Source organism: Juglans microcarpa x Juglans regia, chromosome 4D (genome assembly GCF_004785595.1).
Source record: "Juglans microcarpa x Juglans regia isolate MS1-56 chromosome 4D, Jm3101_v1.0, whole genome shotgun sequence".
Taxonomy (NCBI): domain Eukaryota; kingdom Viridiplantae; phylum Streptophyta; class Magnoliopsida; order Fagales; family Juglandaceae; genus Juglans; species Juglans microcarpa x Juglans regia.
The window spans coordinates 1,427,501-1,446,040 of record NC_054600.1 but is presented as its reverse complement, the minus strand read 5'-3'; the positions used below and the strand labels follow the sequence as shown (position 1 = coordinate 1,446,040).

At 34.6% G+C, this 18,540-nt stretch overlaps 2 protein-coding genes across 3 annotated transcripts; one reads left to right on the top strand and one right to left on the bottom strand.

Annotated features, from left to right (window-relative positions):
* Positions 1-824: 824 nt before the first annotated feature.
* Positions 825-5,028, top strand: LOC121261507 (probable protein S-acyltransferase 17). Its single transcript, XM_041163930.1, has 10 exons — positions 825-1,178; positions 1,264-1,357; positions 2,005-2,099; positions 2,352-2,519; positions 2,611-2,683; positions 2,761-2,813; positions 3,011-3,102; positions 3,193-3,245; positions 3,522-3,647; positions 4,457-5,028. Exons 1-10 carry the CDS (start codon positions 1,030-1,032, stop codon positions 4,730-4,732), a joined length of 1,179 nt encoding a protein of 392 aa, XP_041019864.1. The 5' UTR covers positions 825-1,029; the 3' UTR covers positions 4,733-5,028.
* Positions 5,029-7,062: 2,034 nt separating this feature from the next.
* LOC121261506 (protein BONZAI 3) lies at positions 7,063-17,419 on the bottom strand. 2 transcript variants are annotated; one of them, XM_041163928.1, is made up of 17 exons: positions 17,040-17,419; positions 16,315-16,417; positions 13,329-13,376; positions 12,080-12,228; positions 11,911-11,959; positions 11,309-11,365; positions 10,857-11,036; positions 10,621-10,755; positions 10,446-10,507; positions 10,237-10,330; positions 9,911-10,025; positions 9,664-9,740; positions 9,185-9,322; positions 8,388-8,552; positions 8,192-8,305; positions 7,963-8,059; positions 7,063-7,356 (listed from the first exon to the last, which is right to left on the bottom strand). In XM_041163928.1, exons 1-17 carry the CDS (start codon positions 17,111-17,113, stop codon positions 7,205-7,207), a joined length of 1,809 nt encoding a protein of 602 aa, XP_041019862.1. In that variant the 5' UTR covers positions 17,114-17,419; the 3' UTR covers positions 7,063-7,204. The 2 variants fall into 2 exon arrangements, with proteins under 2 accessions (XP_041019862.1, XP_041019863.1); XM_041163929.1 differs by lacking the exon at positions 16,315-16,417.
* Between the last annotated feature and the right edge of the window lie 1,121 nt (positions 17,420-18,540).

The following is an 18,540-nucleotide window of genomic DNA, read 5'->3' as shown; positions in this document are numbered from 1 at the left end:
TTTGAAAAGCTTTGGGGATTCTATGTTGTGAATCATCGTGCGTCCACCTATATATGTTGTACTGAGAGTTATATTCTAATTCTGTTAGCAATAAAATATAGCTTTAGGACCATCATGTTATAGAAGTTATTGCAGTTTCAGACGACTGAATTATGTTATTATGGGATAATATTAATCCTTCCATAACATCATTTGTTCAAATATTTGTATTTTTCAGCCTTAGATTTTCTAGGATTGGAAGTTTTAACACTTGATTTTAGCAGGCAGGAGGAGCCACTGAGCCCAACCTGTTTTCCTCTGGATTAAGGGATGATCTTAGTTTTTTGAATAAATATAAATAGAAGTCACTGTTGGGAGCAATTATTTTGCACACATGATGTGGCATCATCTACACCACACATCTTTCAAGTCTAAAATAAAAAAGTAGAAAACTAAAAGTAGTCATGTAGTAAGTGTAAAATGTGCACTGTCTCTCTAACGTTACTCTTTTAGAAGCATGAAGCTTATTTTTGTAAAAAGATAACAAAGAAACAACCTACTAAAGAGAGGGTTAGATATAAAGCTCATTAAAGTTAATTCTTTCATAATTCAAAAAAAAAAAAATATTAAACATCAATATTTTCATAATTATTTTTATTTTTTATGAATTAGAAAGATTTTGTCAGGATTATAGTAACAAGACAAAGCCAAGGATGTCATAAAATATTATTGTAATTTTCTTTTTTTTATAAAAAATAATATATTTTATTTCAAAAATTATAATACGAAAGATGATAGAATTAAAGATAAATAATAATCCAAAGTAAATTATTATGACGGAAGACATGTCGCATACATTTTTACCGGAAGTCAACGGTCTTTTGAAGGACAAAAACTTGCGACTTCCACGAACAAAAAACTCAAACCCAACGCCAAAACCAGAGGAGCGAGCGTTTGGTCCTTGAGAAACATCTCGTTAATCTTCCTTCGTGTTCAGTGAGCGTTTGTATTTTTCCAAAATTTTGAATTTTTACATTAATCGTCTGAGAGATGGCGGTGCAGTGGGTTCTGGTCTGCCACGGCCTGGTGACGCTGTTAGTGGTGATATCCTTTCTCTGCGGTCAGTGGCCTATCTTTCAGGGGACTTTCATCGAACGCATCCACTACTTCCTTACCTTCGGCGCCTACGATTACTTCCTGTACTCCCTCCCTCCTTCTCAGTCTTCTTCGCGATCTGCTTCGTCGCTATGCCCTAATTTGTCACTTTGCTTTTGCATTTTGTAGGCGGTTCGTTGGGGCTGTGTTTGGCTCCAAGGGGACCAATGCGATGCTCTCCGTGGAGTATTTCTGCTGCGACCGACCCAATCCTATATTACAGGTTTGGTAAACAAAATTCTATTAGTTCTATGGCCACCATATGAGAGTTTGCCGAGGGCCCGGGGTTAGTCGGGACGCTGTTCCGGACACCCGGTGCCAATAAAAAAAAAAAACTATATGAGAGTTCATCGTCTTTTATTGGTTGGGATTAGAGTGATTATAAATTTCTTTTTGGGAGAGTGAAATTGGGAAATAATTGGGTTTTGATGGAAATTGATTGATGGTCGGGGAAGTGAGATTATTTTTTCTCGTCAAAATGTTTAGGCATTTGGACGATGAATCACGGAAATGGGAAGAAAATTCCTTTTATTTTATTCTTTAATTTTGTTAACAGTTGTATCAAAATTTTGATTTTTATATAGGGGTTTTGAGGATGGAGGGAGGTTCCATTTCGACACCTCAAGAGACGGCCAATGGCTGGAATGGGCTTGGTAGTTGGTATAGAATGGGGTGGGCGGGTAGTCTTGCAAAGGGAAGAACTTAAAAGAATATGTATATAGCTGTGCACTCACCGAAGCTCAATTGTTATATCATGTCACTTGTGGATTTGTAAAAATTTGTGCTTACTAATGATTCAGTCTAGAAAATATTGTTCCTTTTCTTTCCCAGTTAGAATTAATCTCAGTTATTTTTACTGTTTTGTTGCAGATCATATATCTCGCAATAATTGGAGGAACCTATTACTATATTGCAAATACTTCCTTTGAATATATTCCTGGCTATTATCTAAGTGGAGTTCACAGGTATATGTTAAGGAGTCTGTAACTTACTGCTAGTTTGGGTAGTGAGAATACTCTACTACTATTTATTATTTTATTATTAATTTTCACCTACTTAACTACTATTCAATATTCTATCATTATTTTTTCACTCCTATTCACAGAATATCTGAGATTAACTCACAACCCAAACGCAACAGTCTCTGGCTCTTTTATTTTAGTTTATTTTAGCACAATTCCATTTTGAGTTTTCTTATTCATTGCATGTCCTTGCAGGTACACAAGCTTGTTGGCTGTTGGTGTCGGTGTTCTGCTCTTTCTATTGACTAGCTTTTCTGATCCAGGAACTGTGAAGGCGGATAATGTTTCAAAATATATCTCTGCCTATCCATACGACGGTATTATTTATTCCGAGAAAGAATGTTCAACTTGCAAAATTCCCAAGTGAGTTTATCACCCTTTTCTTGTTGGTGATGAAGTTTCTCTGGAATTCAACTTGCACTGACCTTTCATTTTTTCTATTTCTTTGGCTCAGACCTGCCAGGTCCAAGCACTGCAGCGTTTGTGATCGCTGTGTTGCTCGCTTTGATCATCATTGTGGATGGATGGTTGAATTCTCAAATCTTCTCTCTTGTATAAATTGATGTTCTATGTGGTGTTTGTTAAAATATTTCAATTTTTACAGAATAACTGTATAGGGGAGAGAAACACTCGCTACTTTATGGCTTTTCTTTTGTGGTGAGTACTGCATGATTTTGTGTCATTTAAGTATTTGGTTTTGCAATTTATTCTAAATCAATGAATGGGCAGTGTCTTTGATGGTATCAACATTATTGGATATGTGTATCGATATACTGTTTCTGTTTGCTCTTACTTTGTTTATTTAACTTTTTTATGATCTATTTATGTAATCTGTTTTTTTAGTGATTTTGCAGGCATTTTCTTCTCTGCATATATGGCACAGTTGCCATTGGGTTGGTTCTTGCTGGACAATTAAAAGAATTAAGAGTTACTTATATTTTAACTGGTAAATTGATATTTGTTTGAGACATCTTCTAGTTAATGGTTTAGTTACATTTGAGGCTAAATGTAATATCCATTCCTCTATTTCTTGCAGTCTATTATGGCATTGACAATTCTTTTCGTAGTTTAGCTCCACATGTTGTACAGGTGACTGCTTTCTTTATTTTGCTTCTTTGTTATCCAAAGATTTCTTTTTGTCCATTTTTTTCTGTGGCAACTTAAGAATAAGTCTAAAAGCTTATCACTTTCTGATTTATTTTCTGATAATAGGCGAATATTTAGTTCTTTTCAATGTTGAAGTCCCATAGTTGAACCATTTATGTTAGATTTCACATTTCTAATTCTGTGTGGGGTATGGGCTATAACAAATGTCTATTTACCGACTCTCTTGTGTTTGCTTAATAGTTTTCTTGTGTGACGCAGTGGTTGTTGGCCTCCTACAATACTCAAATACTTCTGATGGTGTTTCTGGCAATAGTTTCACTGCTATTGGCAGGTTTCTTTGGCTACCATGCCAACCTATGCCTCACAAATACCACGACGAATGAGGTTTATTTTCCCTTCTGACTTTGCTGAAACAATTTTTTATCTTCTCTCTTCATAATCTACAGTGAGGAAAAGATGTTTGGAAAAACTCATTACATTGCATTGCTGCATCAGGATGACTTTCTGAAATTTTCTTCTTTTAATTTTGTTGGTTTCTTTTGGTGGGAGAAGAGAGGGTTTGGTTTATGGTGTGCTTCAAATGGTTTCAGGCTTGCAGCTTTTGTGGTACATGTAATTCTCTAAATGCTGATGATACAGTGAAAACAACTGCTTGATCTCTGAAGTACATCACGTCACATTTCTGATAATGAAATTTCTATAAAAAACAATATTAGTTGGCAACTTGGATGCTTGAAATATGCGTCATTCTGTTAAATTTTAGTGAGTATCAGCATGCTTATGGAAGTAACTTAGAAAGAAAGATTCTTTGAACAATTGGCTTCCACTGAAATCAAGGTTGCCTTTGCTGAGTGGTATCTTTCTCTCAAAACCTAGACGTACTGGTTCCTTTTGCTTTTGACCATTATCTTGGAGAATATTGAGGCCATATCTATTTTGTGAAGTCAGAGGAGCTTCACTCGTAAAAAAATTATTTAGTCCTTTTCCTCGTTCGCCATCTGCAGTTTCTTTTAGAATTTCTAGGTTCTAATGGCCAATGGTCCTGTGCTATTATGCGTGTGGTGATTCATACTGTAGCTCGTTTTTCTTTTGTGAAACTAATATATTATCATTTAGCTGCATTGCAACCGTACTGCTTTGGGTTCGTTACTAGAACCCTGAAAATTAATGGGCTATGTGGATTTTTCATACAGACTTTCAAGTGGCAAGATTACTTAAGCTGGCAGAGGAAGCTAAATGAAGCAAAGGCAAGTGCTGCTGCCCTTAAAGCTAGTGTCAGTGGGATGAGAAGTGAAGGAAATCCTCCGAAGAGCAAATGGAGAGCCTTTTTCCGAAAATCGCCGCTAGAAGATATGCAGGTTGTTAAAAATAACATATACGATAAAGGATTCTTCCAAAACCTTCTGGAGATCGTCTTTCCCCCATCGATGAGATCCTCGCTTTTGCAAACAAAATTAAAGTCTGGCTGAAATTTCCATTAAAATTCTGTTGCTTTTGATAACATCAAATGGAGCTGGTTGTTTGATAACATGTTTCTGCAATTTTTGGTCCTTAGATGACTAGCCAGGGTGCTCCGGGAAAGGATTGTGTGAATCAGATCAGGACATTTTACATTTACCATAATTGCTGTAATTTGAGGCCATGGCACACTATGCTGGGACAATAGATTGCTCTGGATATGCTGAAATATTATTAAACAGGGCACACCGTATTCTGTAAAAGTTACATTTGAATAATTTACACTGAAATAGGTCTTTCTTTCTTCTTTTCCTTCCCTTTCTGAGAACCCATTGCATCCTATTTCATGACATTTTATCTCATCTTGTTCTCAAATATCATTCAAATATAAACACTTTTTAATCTTTAATTTTTTTCATCTAATCATTATAACTAGGTCCAGACTCCAAATTTCGACTTTTGACTCCGACCAACGGCGACTCTGACTCCGATAGGAGTTGGAACGTCAGAGCCATAGAGGGAGAGGGAGGGAGAGAATCCACCAAATATTCATCCAAAATCCAAACAAACCCACCAAACATTCACTGATCAGCAACCAAACCCACAATCTTAACAAAAAAGAAAAAAGAAAAAAAATTCATAGTAACAGAGACGAGATCGGAGATTATGGTGCCTACTTTGGTGCAATAGAGCATGGGATCGGAGATTGTGGTGCTTCATCCTTGATGGAACGGTCGAAAAGCACAGCCACGGCAGCAGAGACAGATGCTTTCAAAACGGCATCATTTTATAAAAAAGTGGTACTACTATGCCGCAAGGTGCCCACTTTTTGTGTTGCGTAACGCAAATTGTACTTTTTTTTTTTTGTTTTTTATTTCAAATATTTTTTAAACATGTTTAAATATTTTTAAAATAATATAAAAGAAATTCAAATACATTAATAGTTACTTCTTTAATCATTAGGTAATAAATAAATAAATGCATGAGCCATCAATGATAGGGCAAATTTTCTTTATAAAGACAGAAAATTTAATGAAATCAGTCTGTATGGGGGCTCGAACGCAGGACTAAGTATTTGCAAAATACCATGTCGACTGTTAGGCCACTCAAATGGCTTACACTTTTATTACAATTTTTAATATATTTAGTTAAATATAGGAGTTGGAATTCGGAGCTTGGACCCAGTGTTGGCTCCGACTCTGACCTTGAATTCCCATTTTTTTTTTTTAGACTCCATCGGAGTCGGTGCGGACATCAGTCAGTCAGAGCTGGTAGAGGCTTTGCACACTCTCAAGTATAACTTTTTCAAACTTTTAAACAAAACATAAAAAATAATTAAATTTTTTATAAATTTTTAAATAAAATTTATATTAAAAAATTATATTCTAACAATATTTTAATTTTATAATTTTTTATTCAATTTTTTTTCTTATTTTTCAAAATCTAATATTAAAACATATTACTCAAACTATTTTATTACTATTAAAATATTTCTCATCTGATCTCATTTTCCAAACGAGGCCATTATTTTATGTTTCAAAAATATCAGTACAGTGATAAAATTAGAAAATTGTTTTGTTCGGACTCGAGTCCTCCATGGCCGTTGGAGCAATAAATATTGTTTGTGTGAGTGTCTTTGAGCCTGTACAATTCCGAGAAGTTTGAAAAATATAACTAAAATTAAGGAATACATGGTTATGCACTATTCTTGTAAGAATAGTTCTTAATTGAAAAAGTCTTATTAAAATTATTCCTTGAGAGTTTTAATGAAAGAATGTGAATTTAAAACACTTAAAATGAGAAGAATAAATGCTCCAAAATATATGAGATAGTCTGTTTTTGCAGTCTATTTGGAGGATTGTTGATCGAGTAGGTGGGTGAATTGCCAAAAGGCTGAGGTAGCGGCAACGGCTTGCGGCGGCCCTGGATTTGGGTAGCCTGAGGCGATTAAGTGAAATCTCTACCCACATCTTTGGATGGAGGAGCGCAATGCTAGAGGTAGTTTTGAACATAGGGGATTGAGGAGCTTTGCAATGAATGAAATTTTATTTTTACTAGGTTACTTTCTATTTTAAATGAAATAGAAAGAATCCTATTCCATATATCATATATATCAAAGGGGGAAAAAAGGAATTTAAGTAGGCAGGTTACCAAACTATAGCCTAGCAGTTACATCAAACTAGCACTTTTGTTACCTGATTATTTGCTATAAATAAATTTTTAAAAAAAATCAGCATCAGTACAAGTAATAGATTGACAATAAACTGAATCTAAAATTAAAAAAAAAAAAAAAAAAAAAAAAAAAGAAAAAAAAAAGAAAAGAGAATATTGAATGCTTTATATATATATATATATATATATATATATATAACGTAGACTTATAAATCACATATATTATATGAGAAACAATCAAATGCTTTATGAACATATCAAGAGTGAAAAAAAAAAAAAGAGAGAAGAATGAAAAGCTCCTTCCAGGTAGGTCAATCTATTAGCACGGGCTCGTGGTTGCTGTTAAAGCCAGACGTTTGGGCTACATGGAGAGGGCGTGGCTTGATATCTCTACGCCGCATGTACGTCAAAAACTGCCCTGGTAGCTCTTCCAAAAGAGCCTGTACCACAGATATCCGCCCACCTGCCCACACCACATTCACTTTCTTAGTTCAAAGCAAACCAAACTGATGATACTAACGTCAACTAGAACTGGTTTTTGGGTTATAATTTGTAAAGCATCCAATTATCCAAGCATGCAATTTTCCAACTGGTCACTCAACCTCTTAACTCTTAAATAGAGATAACTAGTGTAATTAAGGAACAAAACGGCACTACCAACGTCAGTTCATGCTCAGTCCAAACCCACCATTTTTTCCTTTCTTCACTAAATCATGACTAATTATCCAAATGGAAAAACCATATGTTTCCTTTTACTTATTTTTCATTTTTCTTTCACCAATGCGAGCTGGAATGAATTTTGGCCAATTTGAGCATGGATCAGTTGAGCAAAACTTGAATGTGAAGGTCTTCCTCTTGCAGAGTGGCACATTCCAGTCCGACATTGCACTACTGGGTATCTTATTTTGGGATTTTACGTAAAACTTTTACTTTAGCCCACTAACTCATCACGCATTTTGAAAACAATACCAACCCAGAGAAACTTCTGAATGCGAAGTTACAGTCAGTTGATGATTTAGAGGTGACATGAAAGGCTTTGTATGGACAAACACAGTCAGTGCGTACTTACCATGCACATCTCGCATTGAAACAAACTGTACGATGTCATGTGTAGCAACACGACCTGTAGAGCTCTCTAATCGTTGTCCATTATCGGCATCAAGAACCTGCCAAAAACTAAGTGAGATAGCAGACTGATTCAAGGCAAAATTCTAAAGATAATTTACTGAATATCTGGGATACTAATAATTCATTCACAGGAGTGTTAGAGGTTGTTAAATTAGAAAACAAAGGTTTACCTCCATTTGTCCAAAATCTGCACCTCCCACCCCCACTATAAGAATTGATAGAGGAAGATCAGATGCCTTCACCAATGCGTCTTTTGTTTCTTGAAGGTCAGTAAGAACTCCATCCTAGAAAAGGTGGCAATTTATTAAATTAACGGATGAGGGATTGATGGAAAGAGACATCAAATAAAGTCAAAATTCTATTTACCGTAATAATGAGCAAGACGAAATACTTGTTGCTATTGTACGAGAGAGACTGGCCTGCAGTTTGAGCAGCTGTGTTAATCACTTGGCCAAATAAAGTTGGTCCTGCCAGAGCTACATTATGTAGAGCACTTGCGTAAGCAGTCATGATCCCCTCAACTCCTTCGACCTATTAATAATAAAAGAAGCTGACTGTTACTTAAAAGTACGAAAATGCAGTTTTCATAAGTATATGAACATGTTGCATTGTGTAGCTACTAAGACCTTATGCCTACTAATCCTAAAATAAAAATAACTTATTTTCAGTGTGCAACCTATGGTGGTATCATTTTCATTACATACACAATCATTGGTCTCTCTTTTTTAACGGATTGCGAAGACTTTCTATAGGGTGTTTACTGTTTTTCAACTAATTTATTATAAGTTTTCTATTTGCTTAAAACTTACTGTGACATCCTATGTAAGACCATAAAAAATAATAGGGAAGAAAAAATGAGAAATATTTAAATTTAAGGACAAACAATAATGGAGTATCCAAGTTTTGGATGCTGAATTATCAAAAACTACAAAAAGTAATAAAGGAAGCCACTATATGAGTTACTAAATTATCGGTATCGAAATATGTTAAAAACTAGACTTCATTTCTCCACCAAACAAAAATTCCGGGGCTAACTATAAGATTGCAAGAAGATAAACAAGAAAAGTGATACTCGTTTGAAAACAGCTAGTATATCACAACATCCAAAATGCTGATCAGAGATGATGCAGCAAATTAAGAATTATAAAATCAGCTCCTCTCACCTCAAAGCCACCCGCACTTCCATTCAAGTTGAAACAATGCGAGATAGTGCCATCAGATGTTCTTCCTCCAAAGCCCCAGGCAGGAAAACGCTTATCAGAATCATAAAACTGAATGACCTCCCCGACATCTATTATAGCCTGCAAATAATTTTAGTTAATCATGCAGAGTACAGTGACTTCACCAATCAATGATGATTGCTTTTTTAGATATATGTTAACTTTTGTTTTAGTTACAATATATATATATATATATATATATATATATATATGCCAAAGATTGCTATTGACGTGAGCAACCAAATTGGATATTGAAAACAAGCCACTAGATCATATTGAGTCATAACAGACAAAAGACAGCAATTTAGAAACACGTCTATGGACCAAATCAATGTAAATGAAAAATACACCTATACAAATTTCAGAGTGAAACTAATACCCTCTTGAAAGCACCAGAGGATGCACAGCCTTACGGCCCTTACCTTCTGATATGAATTCAACCGGCCAGAAGGATCGATGTAGTGTAAAGATTCTGGATTCCGAGGATTTCCATTTGAGGCTAGAAAAAATAACTTAAATATTCAAATTATGAATAAGACATGCAGCAAAAACCTTTATAACTAGAAAAAGCAAACCAAGCAATTTTTTTTTTTATAAGTGAAAAACCAAACAAATTCAATTACCACAAGTATGCTAAATTATTCCTATAGAAATTCAAATAATATTTACCTGTAAAGTCAATAGCAACCATAAAGTTAAGCTCAAATCCACTAGAAATGTAATCAAGAAAGCTGTATTGTTCCTTCTCGCAAAATTGATCCACAAACAGCTGTCCCTTTAAAACCTATATTGACAATTTTTTTATTGGTAAACAAAATTTTACTAATTAAGAATAGGCAAAAGCCCAAGTATACGGGCATATAAATAAGCATCGCTTGTGTGTGCTAGTTTAGTAATAAAACCTATATTGACAAATTATTGGACAAATGAGGATCTAAATAAAAGGATTAACATAAAATAATTTATAAAATCTTTCTGAAGGAATGAATACGTACCTTCTCATGACCATGATGAGATGTTAAGATAAGATTGGCTCCGCTTCTACCTTTATGAAGTTTTTCCAGGTCTGCCACTGACTTCTGAAGCTTACTGATGAGGTAAATTTAAATAAATGATTTTCTTTAGACCAGAGACTAAACTGCGATAACAAGAAAAAGGGAAAACAAATCAACATGAATCTCTACATTCGATGAGTTCCACCTACCCAATGAGCACATGATTGCCACTGCTGTTGAAATCAAAGCACTCGATAATTAATGGGTTATCCTGTATCAAGTCAAGCTTTATGTGCCATATACATCATCTTAATCATCAAAATAATAGAACATCCAATAATCTATGATCTGATGCGACCAAGAATCATAAGGTGACAAACTTACCTTACTTCCAAACTGCTGCATACTCAGGCATAGGGGCTTCCAAGTTGGATTTAAATTGTTGTTCACCACCTCAGTCTTGCATATTGGAATGGAGCCCCCACTCTCAACAATTCTAGATACTCTTAAAAATGGATCCTAGAATAAAATGACAAAATTTAAGAATGAAACATAATCAGGAATATACATGCATAAGTGACACAAAAACCTTTTAAGGTATCTGCTTTGCAAATACATACACTTTTAGAAAATAGGTCCTTGTTATCCAAGTATGAACAACGTAATATCATCTCAACTGCACTCCTTGAAGCAACCAATTCCTCTGCATGAATTGTGAGTACCCCTAAGTTCCTCAAACCAGTATGCCCACTTTTGCCATGGAGATTTAGGGTTAAACTCCTACTTTGTTTTGTCACTATCTGCCAAGTAAAAGAGATAGAGTGAAGGGATATTGATGTTCATCACATGATGAGCAAAACAACATAAAATAATTTAAGCCACTTATTTGAAAATGGCAGCAGTTGGAAAGCATGTAATCTAATATAATAAAATATCTCTAAAGTAGGGAACTAGCTTACACAATGGTCCTTCTGCTGTTAAAATTTGTAAGGTGGAAATCCTATAATTAAATAACTTTGCACTCAATTTACACTAGATTAGTGAAAAAGTATTATGTATCCCAAGGTGATACCTCTGATAGAACACAAGTGGCCTCTCCAAGAAAATCTTGATCCTCCAATTTCAATGTCTGCAAGGCAAAAGGATACATATGCGTACATACATATGTACATGCGTACGTACATGCATACACAATTGGCATCAGATATCTGTTTATAATTGTTTATTAACTAACTTTGTTGCTATTTCAATGTTTATTAACATGTATCAACAAAATTACCGCTTAGCAGAATTGCAAAAGTATAGTGTGATCAACACACATTTTCTCAGAGAAACCAGTATAAAATTCACACTTTACAATGTATAAGACTTTTACCTTGCAAATTGCAGTATTCAGCACTTAAGATTGGCAGAGATACTACCATAGTAACACTAGCATGTTGATCTTTTTTTGTTTATGGTATATATATATATATATATTTTGATAAGTTTGTTTATGGTATATTTCAGTACAACTTATAATTGAACAAACAAAATCTATAAAATATGAATTGAAATGATAAATACTTCTTTCTTTGATTGATTAATAATAATTTTATTGATGGTAGAAAGTAGGCATAGCCCATGTACATGGGAAATTGAAATGATAGATACTAAGCAGAAACTATGATATACCTTCACGGGTACATTATAATATTTTGTATCAATATCATACACATGAAATCTGGATCAAAAAAGAAAGGAGAGAATCATGAGTCAAAAGCAATCAAATTAAAACGGGACTTGCGGTAAACAAGATATATCTCCACAAAGATAAGCAATTAAAGGAAGCTGCAAAGCTTACACCAACGGTTGCATGATCTCGAACTGGAATGCAACTGTAACTTTTTCTATCCACGTGGGATTCAAGCTATTCAGTACAACCTCAGTGCGACCTAACTCGTCCAGTTTTCCATCTATTTTCTTAGCGTACACCACTGCCATGGGATCACTCTGAATAAAATAAAATATATTTAGCTTAACTGAAAGTAAGTACGGCAAGCCTGATCAAAACATGAATGAATCTGATACAAGCACCTAAACAAACTTCCGTGAACTGAAAAACTCAGGCATTCAGATATATAAGCACCTTTTATCAGAAACAGCTAATATGGAGTAATTGTTTAGCTCGCTACATGTGTATATACCACTCATGGCACATGTAATTTTCACACTGCCTATAAAACAATGACAAGCACTCATAAACTTTATTTTTTTTTTTTCAGCAAACAAGAATTTTATGGATGAGTAATAGGCATAGCCCAAGTCCCCCCGTGTACTCGTATACTAGAAGGAAAAACACTAAAAACAAATGTGGTGTAAGCTCAGTGTCCAGCAATTTTGAGCAAACAATACTTAAAACCAAAGCAATGGGGTCATAGGTTCAATCATTAAAAGGTTGAGCTAACAGAAGAAGCAAGAAAATCTCAAAATTTGAAATCCATTTCTTTTTTGAGAGTCTCCATGGAGGCATATAACCTCCTGAGTCCTGATCAACAAATCCTAGAGCTACCAGTGCTCTAGGATCATCAATATGAAGTAATCATACAGTTATCATCCACGTATATAGTATTCCAGCCCATTAGAAGAATATGGTGAAAGTCACAAAACAGGAAGGCTAAACTCAAGTATATCTAAAATACCCCTTATATACAACTATCTATCTGAACATAAGACTCTTAAAAAGCATTAGCTAAAATATAAAGCAATGGACAGCTCGCATGCCCTTTTAGACCCTGAAAATCCACCTTTTACACGTGAAAACCACACAGGAGATAGTCATCTCAAAACTTAGACCTAATCAATTCATAGAATTATGTGTGTTTAAGAAATATTATACTACACTTCTCAGTAATACGGTGTGAATTGGATCATTATTTCCAAACCGCTAAAAATAGAATTTATTTTAATAAGCAAGTAAACTAAGAATATAAAATATAAAGGCAATGAAAATGGACCATAGAGCACATAAAAATTCAGCAAAGGAAAAGTTGCATTATAATCCCTCACTAAACATCACTATCAAACATAAGGTTAAGAATACAAAGGAATACCTTTGAAGTGATGTCACGATCACGCAAGTTAAATGCGGCCAACGATAACTGCAACATAGATTTAAATTATATGAGTACATTTTGAGAAAGCAAAATAAACAAGTTAACAGTACAGAACAAAATGAAAAAGACAAACTTCGGATGGGATAGTATTATAGGAGATTTGGATTTTGGCAATTGTTATTCTATCTGCATGTGCTGCTCTTTTGTTTTAAACCACTTTCTTTCACCTCCAACTGATGGAATTCGTGCAGTTCTGTTGTCCATTCGCTAGATATGGGTGGCATTGTGGATTTTCAGGAACTATTGCCCATTGCTCAGCCTAAGGATGCATCAGTGACATAATTTAAATTTCCGAACGGATAACCTCAATGGGCAGTGGACTTCATCAGAGCAGCATAGGATTGGGAGACGAATCTTTTTAACTCATTCTATGCTTGGGTGAGATAGGATGGGCAAAACGATGCGATGGGACATGCCAATCATGAAAAGGTAAGTTCTTTCATGTGGGTTTCAGGTGTGCCCAATTTTGTTTTCAAAGGGAATGACAGGCTAATTATTAAAAACTTACACTGTAGCCTTTAATTTATGAATTTGGTTACTATGTGAGGAACTGAAATAGTCAACAAACACTTTGGCATGTTTAAAAAAATTATGAGTTGTGAATTCCCACAGGAAATTCTAAGTTCTCAGTCTCCTCATTTTACAGAATATTAACCAGTCACAGGAGTTGTGAATTCCCCTGGAAAAACATATGGAAAGTGAAAGTTCCTTCCAAGGTTTTTTTTTTTTTTTTTTTCTCCCCTGTTGGGTGGTATCATTGGGCAAAGTGTTAACAACTGAAAATCTTAGAAGGAGAGGCATGTACATTGCTGATTGTTGTGTCATGTGCAAGAAGGATGGAGAATCTGTTAATCACCTCTTTCTTCATTGTGAAGTGGCCAGGTTCTTGTGGAATGAGGTTTTGAATCGGACTGGTTTACTTTGGATAATGCCCAAGGAAGTGGTGGATTTATTGGTAGAGTGGAAGGAATTGAAGGGTAGCAAGAATGTTGTTCATGTTTGGAAGATGATTCCTTCTTGTCTCATGTGGTGCCTATGGCTTGAAAGGAATGAGAGATGTTTCAAAGACAAAGAACGTTCATTGGAAGAACTTAGGGATTTTTTCTTTAGTACTTTGAGTTTGTGGGCTAAAACTTTTGTAATGGAAGATAATTTCCAGAATCTGTTTTAGTTTTGTTTTCATTTTTGGAAAGTAGTAGGTATTTCCTTTGTATACATCCTGTGTACTTGGGCTTATGCTTATATCTTGAGAATAAAATCTTTTATTACTTATCAAAAAAAATTTTATGAATATTCAAACCTTAGATTTCATGACTTGGCTGTTATTTCTAACAAAATGAGTGAAACAAACAGGGGAACAATGGTGGTCAACATCAGTAAGAAAAGACAAATATAAGCATCTAGTGGTCCAGGATATGAGCAAAGGGATAACATTATTCCATTCCCAATCCTCAACAACCAATAGATTCTAAAGTAGCACATTATCATATATTGCAGACATAATTTGGAATCAATGGCTTTGTCTGATACCCTAAGGCCCAAAGTTGGAATGGACGTCAACAAAAAGGGAATCTTGCTCATGTTACACTTGGGGGAGCATTTTGTAGTCGGCCTCACTGGCTCATATATGTGGTTCATGGTAGCAACGTAACAACGCAACCATAGAAAGAACATGCAGGCACATACATTTTAATCAATTACGATGTATGGGAAGTCTGTTCACACTGTAAGCAAAGCACCATCATTTGTCTAAGCCCTCAAACACATGGAAACCCCACAATGCTACCTATTTCCCAATTCTAAGAAATTATTTATAGGCCAAACAGTAAAGTAAGATTCTGCATCAACAAGTCAATGACAGAAACACAGCCAAGAGGGGGCGGGGGCCACGCCTTCCCAAAGCAGTGAAGAACAGTAGAAAAATAATCATAATGGCCCCTCTTAGGTTTTTAGCCTCATCCCCGAGAGAGAATACCAAAGTCAACATAGTGTTGCATGCCCTACATGCTTCATTTACCAAGCATAAACTCAGATCTTCAAGAGTTTATTATGGAGGTATATTTTTTTTCTATGATGTGGAACCTCACCAAGACAAGGTCCTTTGGACCCACCACTCGATGGTAACCTAGGACCTCAGGGCTCGTTTGGGAAGTGAGATGAGACGAGAATTCTGTGAATGATAGTGAAATTGTTTGAGTTAAGATGTTTTATGAGTTTTGGGAAATGAGAGAGAAAATTGAATAAAAATATTATAAAGTTAAAATATTGTTAGAATCTAATTTTTTAACATTATTTTTGTTTTGAAATTTGAAAACGTAGTATTATTTTTTGTATTTTGTTTGGAAGTTTTGAAAAGTTGTAATGATTAGGTAATGATTAAATGAAAGAGTTGAAGATTTGGAATTGAAAAGTGTTTGTGTTGAGTGATGTTTGAGAATGAAGTTGAGAAAAATTTTGAGATAAGATGAGATAGTTTGTGTTTCCAAACAAGCCCTGTCAGCCCATACAATGAAAACTACTTTTTACGATAACTTGCCAAACGTATGCATGCAAAACAAAACACTAATATAAATACGAAATCATTAGCAGTATTTATTTATTTCTGGTATAAGAGGTTTCAGTTTTTTGGTCAAGTTCTGCAGCTTGCATTTATTTATGCATGGTACTACAGGTGAACTTTTCCTGAAGAAGAATTAGATCACCCACTAAAAAGTAAATATACTTGTGTTTTACAGGCATTCCCATTGTAACCATTCGTGAATAAGATTATGCTGGGGTCATGAAACTGGAAACCGAGTTCTAGATTCAATTTCAGCTAGCTTAAAAATTGATTGAAATCTTAGGTATGAATCTTTCATCCAAAGTGATTCCCAGAATGCATCTTCCACAACATGCCATACAACCAAAAAAGTGGGCACTGTACCAAAGCAGTGTCTTTGCTTCCAAGATTGCTTCCTCCACGACATGCCACACAACCACACAAGTTGGGGGCAGTGCGACAAGGCAATGTCTCATTCTCAAATTCACTGTGAGATCAAATAGATTATTACTCAAAAATTCCAAATGAAATATGGAGTAACAGAGTATCAGTCCACCTATAATTTGCAGGAAAAAAAAAAGGACCTTCAAGCACTATAGTTCTTGTTTCTCCTAACCAAAAAGAAAGTAACAATTACCATGATATAAATAATAATAACAATAATAAAATTAGGACAAGTAAAGGTGGTTTGAACCAAAAAATAATATCCTGTTCAACTCTCGTCCCAGCCTTGTCCTCGACAACAAAACAGAGTACCAGAGATTAAAGAAAAAGAGAACTCTGAGAATTGACTACACAGAATAAACAATAGTACGAGCTTCAGCCAATGTGGGGTAACAGAATAAGTAATGGGACGAATTTGGGCCAAAGTTAGGTAGCGAATAAACAATAGGACAAGAAGTAGAATTCACACACACACACACGAAGTTGCGCGTGCTATATAATTGCAAAGAAATTTTTTTACTATTCACCACTCCGTATCTCATGAAAAATACATAACATCCCATAAAAAAAATTATAAATATGGAATATGAGAATGAATATTGATCGATTATAGGGTTATTCAATTGCAAACTGGAACGAGATAATAATAAAACCGCTGCAACTACCTCGATTTGCGTGAAGAGTTGCTGGAGCCCCCGAGACCTGTAGAAGAAGTCAACGGCATCGTTGTGGCCGCCATCGTTGTGGGTCATGGTGGTGGCCGCTGTGGGCCTCTGTTGGACCCCACCCACGGCTTGCATTCCTCCTTGCACATCCGAAAAGCAGTTTCCCATCTCTCTCTCTCTCTCTCTCTCTCTCTCTCTGTCTAAAACCCTGAATAAGGTTCCCTTTTTTTTTTTTTTTGAGGGGGAAGGGGGGGTATTTTTCTCCTCTCTCTCTCTCTGTCTAAAACCCTAGACAACTTTCCTTTATCCAGTTGAGAAATTCAGAAGATCTTGATTCTTTGTTACATAAGAAGAAGAGAGATTACCCGCTCAGTCCTCTCTATTTATAGGGCTTATAGCCTAAGAAATAAAACAAGAGAAAGTACCAAGAAATTGTCATCTTCATTCTTCACGACGGTAGATGGTTTGATTTCAATTCGATTAAGCTAAGCCAGAATCTGAATTTCAATTTGATTTGGTTATTAAATAGTAGATTAACGAGCACACAAATTAGCTATTTTAATTTTAAACTACATAATTTCGTATAACAAGAGTCATGAATTTATCTATAACTATTTTATAAATTATTTTTAAATAATATCACTCCATTAAAAACTTGTATAAAACTTGTTATTACTCCTTGACAAATCATATTATTATAAAATTTAAGAAAAATTCTATTGAGCAGCCGTACACTACACACCTACTGAGAGAGAGAAAAAAATAAGATTTCTTATACTCAACAGATATGTGGTGTATGATTGCTAAGTAGACTAACTCTAAATTTAATATGATAAGTTGTTAGCTCGCTTGCATACAATATTGCTATATATACTTTTTGTTTAATAATGCTATATATAATCATACATTATATACAAATACATAATATATGTATATAGTTTATAAGTAATATTAGATATAGTCATAAGGGTGCAAGTTTCGATCGGTTTCTTTAAAAAAAAGTAGAATTACAATAAATAAAAATATGTTTTTTCATACGAGTCGTAGAAACTATACGAGACTTGTACACTTTAGAACTATACAAGTAATTTTTCATTGTTTATTAAAAAAAAACATAGACAATATTATATGAGATATAATCCAGCTTGATCTCGGTATGATTGAGTTGAGAGCTTGACCACACATAATTCATTCGAACTTGTATCGATTAACACTAAATTAACATATTGTTCACGGTGACAAGAATTAATAATATAGTAGAGCAACTTGCCAATAAACCTATTTTTGTCTGTATCAATATCTTTCTTCTTAAGGCATTGAGGTAATACAAAAGAATTTTATTTGCAAGTCAATATATATATATATATATACACACACACACACGTTGATTTGTAAAAAACTAAGTCCGATTATATAAAATCCATCCCTACTCTTGAGTGCTTAATTGGAAAGGACCATATATATATATATAAATATATATATATATATATATATATATTTT